This window comes from Dermacentor variabilis, chromosome 2, assembly GCF_050947875.1.
Source record: "Dermacentor variabilis isolate Ectoservices chromosome 2, ASM5094787v1, whole genome shotgun sequence".
In the NCBI taxonomy this organism is placed as follows: Eukaryota; Metazoa; Arthropoda; class Arachnida; order Ixodida; family Ixodidae; genus Dermacentor; species Dermacentor variabilis.
Genome location: NC_134569.1, coordinates 80,141,234 through 80,157,449, shown reverse-complemented (window position 1 = coordinate 80,157,449; position 16,216 = coordinate 80,141,234). Strand labels below are relative to the sequence as shown.

The following is a 16,216-nucleotide window of genomic DNA, read 5'->3' as shown; positions in this document are numbered from 1 at the left end:
CTCGCGCACCTTGATCTAGGGACACGTTGCAGAACACCACGGTGCCAAAGTTAATCCTGAGTGCGCCACTACCGCCTGCCTCATAATCCAATTGTGCTTTTGGCACGTACAGCCGTATAATCCAAGTTTAATGCTTCTGCCACGATGCCATGTGAGGCAATGACAATGCTCAACCCTCTCAGAGGTTATGAAATATGGCGCACAACAATGCCTCAAGCAAACGCCTCTCCCTTTGTGTTTTGTGTGCTACGCAGACAAACAGCAGTGGTGCACGCAAGGTAACATTTAAAGGGACATGAGAGGCAAATGCTAAGTCGGCGTGGACTAATTAAATACCATTCCAGAAACCTCGCAACGCTTGTTTTTAGTCTAAGAGAAAATTGCATTTGCAGGGTCCGAATACCTTTTTCGAAATTCAAATCTCCTGCCATCCAACTGGCGCAGTGGCGACATTGCATAAACCATCACCACCCTTTGCTGCAGTTGGTGAGTAAAACGGCGTCCGACACACGACGGTACCGAGCCAAAACTGAGCGGTGGATTCGCCGCTGCAGCTGCTTTTTGGTCAAGTGGCGTAGACCATTTCGGCATCTCGCGACATCACATAGAAGTTGAAATCTTTGCTACTTGCAGTTTGTGCTAGTTTCTTAAGCCAGGAAAACCAGCGCAGCACTACATGATAATGGAACTACCGAAACGCAAAAGCATGGACGGCATAGAGTCGAGCGAAAATTATGCCTTTCGACTGCCCATATCGTTGTCAAAGGTAATTTCAATGAGTTCCGTATTCTAAAAATGAAATGGAACCGGAGAAGTAGCATTTTATTTCATCTTATAATACAATACTAGGATGTTCTCTGCAACGAGTGGTTGAGTACTAGTGCCATAATTTAACTGAGGAGTACTTTCGTCGTCAGCAAGTACTTGAATATCCCGGGGAAGTCTAACCATGTCCTACATTTACCTAAATTTCTCGATTATTAAGGCTCTGTTCACGATAATATTAGTGGCTTAGAGATTCTAGAGCACTAATCACTTTAGCTTAACTTAACATTTGCCTTTAGTGTCCCTTTAACATCAACTCGCCACTGATGTTAGACAAGACATTGAAGAAATTAAAACATTCGCCGTCAACATCACCGCCAATTATCATCAAATCAAAGCAAACAGCACAGAAAGCAGTTACATCGATTCCCACAGTGCGTGGGATCAGCATAACTTTTTCACTTTTATTTGTTCCAACAGATAAGGCGCTATATTAGTTTATAGCAGCAGGGAAGTAGTGTTTTTCTTGCCATTATTTGAGCAGATGGGGATATGTTGGGTTATTTTTAACGTCTAAAAGCAAACAAATACTTGTTAATTAGCCATGCAAATTTTGCAATTTGTAGTCACAAATTTAACAATTATTTTAAAGCAAGTGTTTTTCAACTACTATACCTTTTTGTTCATAAGGAAAATTGTTGCTCCTAGACAATGCCACTGGAATGGCAGAGCATGAAAAGCTGTAAATTCAGAGTACCTACTACTTGAGGAGCTTCATTTGACAATAGCAGTGGCCATTTGAAACATGCAGTAACAGATCCGAATTTGTTTGTGCAAAAATCAATGCGAGATTTAGGTCAATATTTTATACTGTGAGCTGCTACTCTTCGAACTCGCCTTGAAGCTAAGCTGTATCTGGGATAATTTGTTCAAAACAAAGCTGAATATTATTCCATCAATTGGCTGACGAGATCTTTTTGAAGTACATCCATGATAGCTATCAAACCTCCAGTTGACTTCTGTAGCAGTTGTCATGCGCAACATCTTTCTCATATTGCTATAGTTTAGCAAAACTCTTCAATGCAACAATCGCTAATGTCATTCTAGGACAGCCTTGACCTAGTTGTTTCTAATTTACCATCATTCATGAGCTTGTTATGGTTGTATGATTGTGAGCTTGTAATAGTTTTTGCTGCCTAATGTTCAACCCTCTAAAGTGTCTTCTGTTATTTGCTTTCTGTTCGTGTACTCTGTCTTCTGAACTATGCTATTTAACAAATATATTTCTTGAAAATGGCATAAGAGGAATTACAACTTCGTTCTGTAACTATATCATTTGATGACTGCTTCAAATCAAGTTTAAGCCAGCTTGTAAATAACTCAATTATGGTGTGAAAACTGGGTAAAATCGGGTTTTGCCTGAAAGTAAAAGGCCCCAATTCTAACAACTCAGTTGAAGTAATGATACACCATGTGTACCTAGACTTTCAACTTGTGAAGTGCACCATAATAAGACATCACGTGCCAGTTGTGGTTTTTGCCAGGATGGCTTGTGAAATAGCATTTCATACAAGTTAAAAGCTTATACTCTATTCTTCAAGGTCGCACATTGACGCATTTCTTTCATTTAATTTCTGCTAAACAGACGATAGTTTAGTTATTTCGCTGTCTTCTTTTACAAAATAGGCTACAACTGCTGCGACCTACTCTTGTTCAATTGCTTGCCATGGTGGTGTTTTCATACAATGCACAACAGCATGGTACAGGCTTACTGTAAGCATTAGAAGGACAGTGGCATTTTTTGCAATGATTAAATACATAGCACTTGTATATAGCAGCACAATTTTTTTTGCTCCATGAATGGCTAAATCTAAAAATTGCTAAAAAAATGAAACCGGCACCTGTCATCCTTCTTGACAAGGGCCAGCGACAGTAGCTTAGCCTTTACGAATGTTCCATTTTTCAGGCATTGCAAGGACAACAAAAACGCAGATCATTTGATCAGAAATTTTTTTCTTACAGAAAACAGCTCTGTTGTATAACTTACAAAGCGTACAGTGGATCAGTATTTGCAATGTGTATTTTCAACAATGTACGCAACATGTTTCAAATGAATGATCAATATTTTAGAGAGACTGTTACTGAAAGTTCTAGTGAATTCTGCAGCTAAACAGACTAGAAAGCAAGTGTAAACAAAGGTGTAGGTATAACAGAAAACAGAAGTATATAGAAAGACTGCATAAAATGCATGCTAAACAAGTTTTTAGAGTAAACCTAAAAGAAGATAAAACATTGGCTCACTTTAGTGTTGTTCGTGTAAAGAGAAAAAGGTTGGTCCTTGAAGTACAAATGTAAATGCTTCAAACAATTTTTCAACCTATGTAAACTAACTAGTGGAACACAACACAGTCGCCGTGTTCACTGCTAATCAGCCAAACAAGCGCCACATGCATTTGTTCCTACAATGTAGTTATCGACTTTTGACCGAACTGCATAGACACGTAACCAGATGCTTCGACATAAGTTAAGGGCAGCAGGTCAATTTACTTCGCACGCTGAAATCGATGTTTTACAATGCAAAACATCTGGTAAAAGCTGCGAGGTCTTGGAAACCATTCCATGAGATGAGTGATCATGTGGCATCACCCACAACAACATCCAGGACGAGCTGTTCCGTGCCTGCTCCCCACTCCCCTCACTTGAATTAATGGCTATGCTGCACTGCCTACAATAATGCACCAAACAGCAGACGACGCAACGTGCACAGGAGATCACAGCGCCATGCTTGTAGGCCACATTTACACACTTGGCGTCGCAGAGTCTTTCTCACAATAGACAAATGTCTGCTCAAAGTTTTTCACTGCTAGTTCATTCATCACGTGCCAGCATGGCAGTTCTTGTAAGTCTCTTGTAGCCACAGACTGGCACAGCTCTCAATCAGTGACAAGTCCACACTGCTTGAAAGCACTTCGGTCAACGGTAAAGGATGATTGTGGCGCATTATGCCATCAGCCACTTCGAAGCAAACTTCGGAAGGATCAGCTACCTTGCAGACCTGGCACACAATGCTAGGCAGTATGACATAAAGGAGTCTTAATTCAATGGCCTTTCAAGCAGCAGACTACCTTTGTAAAATACCACTACTAGGTGGTACCTCAACTGGTAAATGGCTTTTGGCTGCTCATACACAAGTAGTAAATAAAACTCCCAGCTTTTCAAACTGCACTCTTCCTAGCATGCTCCACAAGGCTTAGCAACCAGCTTCTTGTGTCAAAGGAATATGTCTTAAATGTCGTCGTCTCTGTAAGGCTTGACATTGGGCTTCTTCGGTGTGCTGCTGTCTTTGGAGTGGTACGGTGTCACTGGTGCCTGTATGACGCCATCCTCGGGAAAGGTGCTCGTGTGCACTGGCAAACCAGAGTAGCGCGCGCTGCGGCCGCCAGGGGCGTCGCGGCTGCTAGTTCGGCCACCACAGCAAGCAGCCAAGCAGTTGGTCTGCGTCACCAGCACAAGGCCTGCCACGGACACGATGACAACACAGAGGGTCATTAGGGCCACGGTCATTGCCTTGTACCAGACAGCCGCAGTATTGAGCCTGGCCAGAAGGACCTTGGACTGGCAGTAACCACCATCCACCAAGTCGGCATCACCAAAGCAGCGCATACACTGGTCATCACTGGGGCCTCGGCACACACGGCACGAATAGTGGCAGCGCTCGCATGTGAGCGCAGCAGTTCTCTCAGAGGAACCAGCAAGTGTCAGTGGAGATGAGGATGACTGCGATGGGTAGGTGCTGTCCGGGCACTTGTCGACACAGCCGGACCACGTGGCATACTGGGGATACGGGCACTCTGCGAGGTATAGGTGTGCCACAAAAAACACAAGCAGTTGATGTTAGAAATAGCTGGTCCTTTAGATCCATAGAGCTGATGGAAACAATGGAAACTAATGTGCACTGGAAAGGCGTGTCTCGACATATCAAAAATTCATCTTGAAGACCCAGCTTGCTGATTGTGCCAAGCAGCTGATCACAAGCGCTCACGAAAAACTGTCAACTTTCCTAGCACCTTTAATCATGCCTAACAAATAAAATCTACCCTGTTGTACACTCTTTAGTGTGACACAATGAGAGATTGTACAAATAATGTGTGCATAGCTGAATTTTTTCATGCACCGCAGCTTTTCAAATCATCATTTAAAAAACCTGGTCTAAAATGTAATTGCATGTGCATACATCGACTGCATTATTGCTTCCTTGAAGCTTAGTGCTTGCACAAACTATGTGAAAGAGTATGAACAGTGCAAATGGTTTAAGATAACAATCTGCGTGAAGCTTTTGTAATGTATAGTTACACTGTAGCAATAGGTTCAAATGTGCAAGAATTAGAGTTTTACTGCAAATCTATAGTATGCTGTGGTTTCCACTATTTCAAACTGAAACATAAGTAAACCTTTATTTAGGCAGTGTTCTTGAACAGAGACAAAATGCAATTCATGGATTCATTAGAGTAAAACTGACATGGCGTAAAAAAAAGAAACTAAAAAGGAGGTCAGGAAATTTACATTGCTCATTCAAGGAAAAAGTTCAAGGTGCATTGGTTTCTAAAAGCACTACAAACTCGGGAATAATTTTTGAAGATGTATTAAAAGAAGGACCACTCAGTACTGCACACCCAACATGTAAGCGTACCAAAAAGTATACCCCAAAGGAAGTCGCTTTTTGCACACTGCAGCAAACTTTTTGTTAGGTACCCAAAGCATACCACACAGAGCACGCTCCTACTGGGTTAATGCAGAGATGTAGATGGTTGCAACAGACAGAATCATCACTGCGCTGCATGCAAAACATTCATAGCTAGCAACGGAAGAGAGTGCTGTGCAAGCAACACGTCACAATACTCACAATAATGAGGTATCTGTGCAACAAACAAACAAGAAAAAGTTGGCAAGAAAGCAATGCAAGGGGCATATTATCATTAGCAGAGCAAAAAGTGATACTAACTGCCAAATAAAAAAAAAATGAAAGGAAAACAAAAGTCAAACTAGCATTTCAAGTTAGCCACATTTAACACCACTGTTGTCACTGACACAAGTGTCCGTGGCATCATAGTAGCCATAATTTAAGGTATCCGAACATGTGCAGTCATATGGCAAATTTCCTTGTCTCACATACACGACAGTGGAATGCAACCCCTGAAGCATCCATAATTGTGGTATCTATCACTGACACACCACATTTTAATAATAAAACCAATAACACTGCACCGGCGTTACGATCCTTATTTGCAATTGCTAAAAAGCAGTGCGTGAACATGACCAACAATTTTGTTTTTTGCCATATAGATGTACCGTCGGCACATAACAGCTTGTCATAACAGTTGAAGTGCAGCAAAAGACTAATTAGCCTGAAGCGGGTTGGTCATGGGAATGCAGTGGCCCACCTACTGATGACATGGTGTCTGCGCCGAGAAAGCTTAGCACACACCAAAGGCAGCCAAACTAGCCTTGCATACAACAAAGTGTTTGTGTGTCAAAATGACAAAGCCAAGATAGCAAAAAAAAGGATCTTCAATTCACCATCCATATTTCAAACAACATAGTAAAGAAAGTTTGTCAAATATTGCAATGCATTTCAGTGCTCGTGCAGCAAAGTTAAGCAAGAAGCGTGTTGTCATCACGGGCAGCCAGCGGAACCCAGGTGTTAGTGGGGTGTTATTAAACCAAGGAAAACGACCAAGCATTCAGACCTGATGAAAAAACAACAAAGAAAACATCTATAACAGGGTGGCACTGGAACTTCATGAACTGGACCACCTACCTGGGTATATGTGGGTTACATTGAGGTGTCCGAGCGCAGTAGTGGTCGCTTGAGCATTCTCAGACAGAAGGACATTAGTGTGGTGCCAGTGTGCTTAGCCAAAAGAGAACAGACGACCAGACGTTTTCTAGCAGTTGTCCAATAAGAAGCTTTAGTAAATACCATAACATGAGGAACAGCTGGATACCAAAAGCAAAAGGGGGCAAGCATGAGAGGATATGATCTCTGAAGACTGCTCACAAATAATGTGTCATGCACTTCCAAGGAAGATGAACCCTATAGTGCATAGCTAAGACTGTATCTGCACGAATATAAGGAGAGCTTTCTTTTTCTTCCTGCATTATCAGCCTCTGAAAGCAGCTACTGTTAAATACAGAACTATGCCCTAAACATAATGCGAGATATCCTACTACCCAAGCTGAGCCAACCAGTTACTAGGTCTTGCAGTGAAGCCAGCCTCCTCACGGCAGCAGGTGCTGGCCTGCTAGCTGTGGGAGCTCACTTCAGCATAACAAAGGGTAATAAGGGTAATGGGAGAATGAAGCTCAACTACACAAAGTGGGGGAGCCACCTCCAGTCCTCTTTACCTGATCCACTACAGCAATGAGTATTTGCAAGACATCATTTGCTCAGGTGCCACTGCACCGTGGCATGCACATACTGCACCTCGGGGCACAGAGCAACGAGTGATCCTGTACCAAGATGAGCTTGGTAAAGGAACAGTTGGCACAAGACCCCAGGGGAGTATGAATCACGCTGGAGATCGTCTATCATGCTTCACTAAGTGGCCCATGCTAAGCTAAGTGGGCCATGCTAAGCTAAGTGGGCCATGCTACACTAAGTGGGCCATGCTATGCTAAGTGGGCCATGCTACGCTAAGTGGGCCATGCCACGCTAAGTAGGCCATGCCAAGTGAGCAGTTGCGACCGTGTTGCACATCATTCATCATCATCATCATCATCAGCCTAGTTACGCCCACTGCAGGGCAAAGGCCTCTCCCATACTTCTCCAACTACCCCGGTCATGTACTAATTGTGGCCATGTTGTCCCTGCAAACGTCTTAATGTCATCCGCCCACCTAACTTTCTGCCGCCCCCTGCTACGCATCCCTTCCCTTGGAATCCAGTCCGTAACCCTTAGTGACCATCGGTTATCTTCCCTCCTCATTACATGTCCGGCCCATGCCCATTTCTTTTTCTTGATTTCAACTAAGATGTCGTTTACCCGCGTTTGTTGCCTCACCCAATCTGCTCTTTTCTTATCCCTTAATGTCACCCATCATTCTTCTTTCCATAGCTCGTTGCGTCGTCCTCAATTTCAGCAGAACCCTCTTCGTAAGTCTCCAGGTTTCTGCCCCATATGTGAGTACTGGTAACACACAGCTGTTATACACTTTCCTTTTGAGGGATAGTGGCATCCTGCTGTTCATGATTTGAGAATGCCTGCCAAACGCACCCCAGCCCATTCTTATTCTTCTGGTTATTTCAGTCTCATGATCCGGATCCGTGGTCACTACCTGCCCTAAGTAGATGTAGTCCCTTACCCCTTCCAGTGCTTCGCTACCTATCGTAAACTGCTGTTCTCTTCCGAGCCTGTTAAACATTACTTTAGTTTTCTGCAGATTAATTTTCAGACCCACCCTTCTGCTTTGCCTCTCCAGGTCAGTGAGCATGCATTGCAATTGGTCTCCTGAGTTACTAAGCAAGGCAATATCATCAGCGAATCGCAAGTTGCTAAGGTATTCTCCATCAACTTTTATCCCCAATTCTTCCCACTCCAGGCCTCTGAATACCTCCTGTAAACATGCTGTGAATAGCATTGGAGATATCGTATCTCCCTGTCTGACGCCTTTCTTTATAGGGATTTTGTTGCTTTCTTTGTGGAGGACTACGGTGGCTGTGGAGCCGCTATAGATATCTTCCAGTATCTTTACATATGGCTCATCTACACCCTGATTCCGTAATGCCTCCATGACTGCTGAGGTTTCGACTGAATCAAACGCTTTCTCGTAATCAATGAAAGCTATATATAACGGTTGGTTATATTCTGCACATTTCTCTATCACTTGATTGATAGTGTGAATATGGTCTATTGTTGAGTAGCCTTTACGGAATCCTGCCTGTTCCTTTGGTTGACAGAAGTCTAAGGTGTTCCTGATTCTATTTGCGATTACCTTAGTAAATACTTTGTAGGCAACGGACAGTAAGCTGATCGGTCTATAATTTTTCAAGTCTTTGGCGTCCCCTTTCTTATGGATTAGGATTATGTTAGCGTTCTTCCAAGATTCCGGTACGCTCGAGGTTATGAGGCATTGCGTATACAGGGTGGCCAGTTTCTCTAGAACAATCTGACCACCATCCTTCAACAAATCTGCTGTTACCTGATCCTCCCCAGCTGCCTTCCCCCTTTGCATAGCTCCTAAGGCTTTCTTTACTTCTTCTGGCGTTACCTGTGGGATTTCGAATTCCTCTAGGCTATTCTCTCTTCCACTATCGTCGTGGGTGCCACTGGTACTGTATAAATCTCTATAGAACTCCTCAGCCACTTGAACTATCTCATCCATATTAGTAACGATATTGCCGGCTTTGTCTCTTAACGCACACATCTGATTCTTGCCTATTCCTAGTTTCTTCTTCACTGTTTTTAGGCTTCCTCCGTTCCTGAGAGCCTGTTCAATTCTATCCATATTATAGTTCCTGATGTCCGCTGTCTTACGCTTGTTGATTAACTTAGAAAGTTCTGCCAGTTCTATTCTAGCTGTAGGGTTAGAGGCTTTCATACATTGGCGTTTCTTGATCAGATCTTTCGTCTCCTGCGATAGCTTACTGGTTTCCTTTCTAACGGAGTTACCACCGACTTCTATTGCGCACTCCTTAATGGTTCCCATGAGATAGTCGTTCATTGCTTCAACACTAAGGTCCTCTTCCTGAGCTAAAGCCGAATACCTGTTCTGTAGCTTGATCCGGAATTCCTCTAGTTTCCCTCTTACCGCTAACTCATTGATTGGCTTCTTGTGTACCAGTTTCTTCCGTTCCCTCCTCAAGTCTAGGCTAATTCGAGTTCTTACCATCCTATGGTCACTGCAGCGTACCTTGCCGAGTACGTCTACATCTTGTATGATGCCAGGGTTCGCGCAGAGTATGAAGTCGATTTCATTTCTAGTCTCACCATTCGGGCTCCTCCACGTCCACTTTCGACTAACCCGCTTGCGGAAAAAGGTGTTCATTATCCGCATATTATTCTGTTCTGCAAACTCTACTAATAATTCTCCTCTGCTATTCCTAGAGCCTATGCCATATTCCCCCACTGACTTGTCTCCAGCCTGCTTCTTGCCTACCCTGGCATTGAAGTCGCCCATCAGTATAGTGTATTTTGTTTTGACTTTACCCATCGCCGATTCCACGTCTTCATAAAAGCTTTCGACTTCCTGGTCATCATGACTGCATGTAGGGGCATAGACTTGTACCACCTTCAATTTGTACCTCTTATTAAGTTTCACAACAAGACCTGCCACCCTCTCGTTAATGCTATAGAATTCCTGTATGTTACCAGCTATTTCCTTATTAATCAGGAATCCGACTCCTAGTTCTCGTCTCTCCGCTAAGCCCCGGTAACACAGTACATGCCCGCTTTTTAGCACTGTATATGCTTCTTTTGTCCTCCTAACCTCACTGAGCCCTATTATATCCCATTTACTACCCTCTAATTCCTCCAATAACACTGCTAGATTCGCCTCACTAGATAGCGTTCTAACGTTAAACATTGCCAGGTTCAGATTCCAATGGCGGCCTGTCCGGAGCCAGGTATTCTTAGCACCCTCTGCAGCGTTACAGATCTGACCGCCGCCGTGGTCAGTTGCTTCGCGGCTGCTGGGGACTGAGGGCCGGGGTTTGATTGTTGTATTCATATAGGAGGTTGTGGCCAAGTACTGCACCAGGGTGGCCTGCATCATTAGTCGACGTTTAATTGTAATATGTATATTAAAAATTTTAGGAGCCGTAAAAAGTCGCCTCTCGCGTTATATTCATAGTCTCATAATAGCTGTGCAAAATACGATAGCTGCTTAGCTAAAGTTTGAGGCTCAATTACAGCTTGGAACTTCTTGTTATTTGCCATTTGCTTGTATCTCGCTAACTGAACAGATCTTGCCAACTGAATAGAGAAGTGCGGAAAATGCAGCCAACGTTAGCTGACCAGGAACTGGATTCAAAACTTTGTTTGTACACAAAAATAGCTCCCGGCTGACCACCAAATGCAAAGGTTTACAAATTTCATCCCTGATGAGTGATGCAAGTTCTGACATACACAGCATATGTTTTCTTAGCAAGAACGATAGTGTACAGTCGAACCCACTTATAACAATACCAGTTTGATCAATGTATCAGATATAACAATGAGCAGCCAATGCATTGTCAACTTTTGTATGTGTTCTATGGTAAAATAAATCTCTTACCACAATGCTTCCATACCGCGTTATTGGTTGTAGAAATTAGATCTGTCTACGAGGTGCCTGCTCCCCAAAAAGAAAAGAATGCAACATCTTAAAAAAAAAAAATAGAGCCCCTTTGTTACTCTCACCTTTGTGCCACACCCAGTAGCCAGATTTAATTGTTACAGCCAATAATGCAGCATGGAAGCATTGTAGTAAGTGGGTTATTTTGCCACAGAACACAGACAAATGTTCAGGTTGGGGCAGCTGCTCTTTGTTACATTCGAGTATTGTTAAAAGCGGTAATGCAACAAGTGGGTTTGACTTTGGTTCTTTCTGTCAAAATAAAATGTTGAATCCTTGTCCCCTCTGCTTTCTTCATGCAACCTGGTTATAACAATTATCGGTTATAACAATGGTATTTTTTGGGGCACTTCAATATTCTTATAAGTGGGTTTGACTATTTACTTTTCATTGCTCTCATTGCTAGAAGTTTCCATGCTATATGCGATCTCCTAGTTGCTTATTTCTTCTCTGCACTGTGCTTGTGTACGTACATAGCAGTTTTATTTTTGTTTGTTAATCAGAATTGCCAACGTCTGTACTCCTTTAGACAGGCATAGAAAGGTGCAAACAGAAAATTCAAAGAATAGTTTAGGTGGTTAAACATGATTAAGAGAACAGATCGTGTGAGCAAAAGTGAAGCTTCAACATTCCGAAATGCGCTGAGTGCAGTGTTAGCTTATTCCACCAGAAAGTAGTAATGTGCTATTCACGAAACTGTTCAAATCCAGTAAAAGAGCGAGAGAAACTGAATGACGCATCACTTGTACCCGCTTGTGTTTCAGCGCACAAGCTCTCCCTCTGAGAAAATTGGGACAGTGAAGAATGACGTGCTTGGCTGACCAAAGTGATCTACGTATGCGGAGAAAGAAATAGCAGAGAAAGAAAGAGAAAGGGAATGACACAAATCACGGTCGACAATGTTTGGCAAGATTCGTAAAATTAGTTTATTAAGCCCTCACACACCCCATTTTTCGTATAGGGCTATAATTCTACAGCCAATACGTTCCAAATAAAAAATATGGGGCCAACTAACACTGTGAATTAAAATGCCCCATTACAGCAGTCTTGGTGAAACTAAACTTGAGACATCTCAGATTGAAACTTGGGTGTTACACAGAATCACCAGTAGCATTGCAGTTCTTTTTGTGGTGCCTGTGTTGGATGAATACGTCCAATGATATACCTACGTCACACACACATACACATCACTATTCCATTGATTACATGCCACCAAACATCGGACTCATTTGCTTGCAGCATCGAAATATGCCTACACACAGTTTTGCAGACAGAACCACCTGCTGTTTTTTTAATCATGCCTTACATATTGAGACCACTAGACATTACACCTTTGAGAGGTTCTGTTTTGTACGTACAGACACATCTTTTTTGTGTTGTGTGTGTGAAATGTGCAGGCATTTATAAAGGAACAAATGTACAACATTAATATCAGAATCTGACCAAGGTTTCTCCAGCTTCCCTTGTTAATTTTTTTTCTTAAATGCAGTTTCTCTATGCCACCAGTGCAACTCACCGGGAAAAGCCCGGAAGACCAGCCCATTTGGTCACTGAAAGTGCCAGTTATTTGGTGCTTACTAGCAAAACACCAGATCTCTGTGCAGTCATTATTAGAACGTTATTAGCAAAAATACTCTAAAGTGCAAGACATACACAATAAAGTGGCGCAAAATCAAACAAACAACAGTCAAAGGGGCTTCCTATAAAACTTCCAGAACTGGTTCCACCCAGCATTCGGCAGCCCCAAAGAAAGCAAGCTATACAAGAACACGACAGACAGACATACATACATACATATTCAACAGTCTAGGTTTTCTTTGATGCCTGCTAGTGTCACAACTTGCACAGAAATATGTATGCCATCCCTTAAATGACTAAGAAATGCAAAACAACACACAGGCTCTTTACATCAATTCCCACTTGTACCAATTTCTTGCTTGCGAGGTCTCACACTGAGGATTACTGGCAACAGGCGACAGTGCTGCATCACAATTGGTTAAATACGGATGCATCAGCTAGGCAGAGTGCTCTGCTAGCTTGTCAGAGCAGTTATATTGGTGTGGTGTTCCATTCGCTGGCACCTTTTTCAGTCTAACTGGCAGTGCTAATTAGTGCTGCAGGAGGCACCTTGTTCTGTTTACACAAGGCAGAGTAGCAAGGTCACCAATGCTACAAATAGTTTGAAGTGACTGTCATAAGTTTGAGTAAAGGGGCCCTGAACCACCCCTCAGGCTTGGTGAAATAACATAGTCTGCAGGTAGCAAATGCTGCTGTGAACATCTCAATCAAGTTTTCCTGCTGTAGGCAGTGAATGGAGCTCGCAAGCTGATTGTGAAGTCACCTTTCTTTCAAACACTCTCTGTTCACCAGAAGGCCCCGTCCTCACTCTCTTCTGGATGCTTTATTTCGTCAATCCCTTAGACCGCTGCTATTGGCTGATAGCTGACATCAAGCTGCGGCCGGGTACATGGTGTAGATACCGCGGCTGCCGCGGGATGCCGCCACGAGTCCACTAGCTAAGTGCACTGAAGCTCGCTGAGGACAGCTGCGTTTGGCTTATATTTGGCGCGCCATAGGCACCAAAGGCAGAAGTCGTGCCATCTACGTTAGCATCCAAAATGAAATTCGAACTCCATGCCACGGTGACATTTAGAAGGCAGAGCGTTGTGGGCACGCCCCACTGTGCCATAGCCTTCGCAGTGCAAGGAAGAAGGAACGGAAGCACAGTGGAGGCCATGTTTTATTGCACCACACCGCATGGCTCTAGAGCTTACAGTCCGAGCCTCGGTTAACCCCACCTCACCTACTACCAACGAATGGGAGTGCGAAGATCGAATGACCAGATTTCACGAAATTACACAACACCATAAACTGCAGAGGTGCACATTCCTGCTGCTGCACCCAAAATTAAACAAAAATCAATCTGTCAAATGGCGACAGTTACAAACCAGATCCTAACAAAGTCCAGCTATCATGCACCTAATACACCCAGATTTATAGATGACTGACAAGTGCAGACATTGCGACTCTAGAGTTACCCTAAGAGCATATCCTATGGGAATATATGGGTTTAATGCACAATAACGGCAAAGCAGCCTCAAACAGCAACAGCCTCCGCGCGTGCTGGGAGTCTGCAGTGCTTAGCTCAAACCTGAAGCACCAACCCTGGGCCGTCCAATGAGCCGAGGTAGCTGCCAAGGGCCAACAACCCTTATTCGAAACCTAGATGACAGGGTCGAGGCCCACCCCACCAAATCGCAGGTCACTCAATAAAGTTATTTGAATGAACGAACTCCGCTTCTGCTGAACGCATCGAAGTACTTTTTGCAGCAAAGTACCCCTGAAATAGCCTATTTTCACTTCAAGTTCCTTTCTCCATTTTGATAAAAAGTGGTTCAGGGCCCCTTTAAAGAATTTTAGGAGGCAGATGTAAACTAGCATAGAAGTATACAAGAATACTGAATACGCAGTTACATGCAGCAGTGGTTGCACAGACATCTCGTGATACTGTGTGGAACTGAAGAGTACAGAACTGTTATAGAAATTATCTGCTGTATCCCACTTCAATATCCCACAATCAATATATGCAGATAATTTAATATCTTTACTTCAACGAGTCCTGCCACGGAAGTCCATTGGAAGCTCTATGGTTGATGACAATGTAACAAGATATTGACAGTAGTGCTAGTGTTTCCAAATAAGCCCCTCAGTATTCTGGTACCTGTGGATGCTAGTACACTTCCACTATGACAAAAAAAAAAAAATTATCCTTCACAGGTGTACGCCAATCTGACAACCGAGACACCAAAGACAACGAAGCTGTAAAGTGAGTTCTCACTCCCTTCAGAAGTACTATGGGTCTGTTTACTGGTTCACAGCCTTGCCTGAATGCAGCAGCACTAAGAACAGCCAGTGACAAATGCACCGACAGTTGCTGCAATGCGGGCTGCATTGCTGCTGCGTTCAAGCATGGTGGTGGCTGGCTGTTCTTAGTGACAACTCCCATACAGGCGATGTGTCTGATTTTACTACCACAGCCATATGAACTTTTGGAAGACCTCCAAAATGGAGGCAGTTTAACGCAACATTATAAAAAAAATTATGGACTACTGGTTAACAAAACCGCGCATATAAGTAGTAGTCTATTTGAACAAGACATATGCAGGGTAACTTATTTTATAATCATTGATCTTTATGTTTCAAACCAATTTCAGAGCTTCAACACACAGTGCATTACATTTACAATTTATACTGACAACCCCGTCGCCCGCCGCCACTGGGGAACCATTACAAAACTTCCCTTAACAGTTTTACTGTTGGTAGATTCTTGACATATTCTGTCATACAAAATGATTAGGCAACTTACAGGAACAAGCTACTCAAGATATCAATATTTAAAAAAAAAAGCATCTGCTTCTGGCTAAAAAGCATCATGCATAGTGAAATATCTTAACTCTTCACAGTTGAAAAGTGCAGCAATAAAATTCAGTGGTTGACCCCATGCTAGTAGTGGTATGATGCATGCCTGAGGATCCATAATTTTCAATCAATTCAAACCCTTCATTCACACAACATGCAATAAAAGCTGCACGTTGTAGTTATAAACCTGGAATTCCCTAACTAATAAATATGTATAATAACTACATAACCAAAGGTTACATGCCTAAATGCATCAATGCTTTTAAGATGCGTGTAAGCATCACTGTCACTTGGTTGCTTCTGCAATTGTGTGGTAGGTGCACAGAGCTATTTCACCAGCATGCTCCTAGAGTAACCTTCATTTGAATCGGTGCAGCAAACGACACATAAAAATAGCAATTAACATTATATTTTGGCTTCCCCAGTTAAATGAGAGACTGATACGCCTGACTCAACAGCTCCAGTTCTGACCAAGTACCAATACATCTCTCCCACCTGGTCCTCTCAAAGCGTGTGTTCTAGTGTCCTTTCTGATGAGAATATGAGGTTGTCCTATGTACAGTAGTCAGACACGCAAGCCATAGTACACATAAACATAGTATATACAAGTAACCATTGCCTAGCCCAAGCTACAAGGACACAAAAAGGCGTCCGTTATACAACAGCTTCAGTAAATCGGCAGGATGCATGCATAGCTTTTA

General features: G+C 43.0%; 1 protein-coding gene across 3 annotated transcripts in view; it reads right to left on the bottom strand.

Moving 5' to 3' along the window:
• Positions 1 to 2,758: 2,758 nt before the first annotated feature.
• LOC142572152 (proprotein convertase subtilisin/kexin type 4-like) overlaps positions 2,759 to 16,216 on the bottom strand; it is a 208,040-nt gene continuing 194,582 nt past the window's right edge. For 2 of the 3 annotated variants that reach the window (XM_075681060.1, XM_075681062.1), the window contains one exon: positions 2,759 to 4,616. In XM_075681060.1, the coding sequence (XP_075537175.1) occupies positions 4,051 to 4,616 (566 nt within the window). In that variant the 3' untranslated portion in view covers positions 2,759 to 4,050. Of the gene's footprint in view, positions 4,617 to 6,583; positions 6,677 to 16,216 lie in introns of all 3 variants that reach the window. The other variant, XM_075681061.1, reaches the window with a different exon arrangement.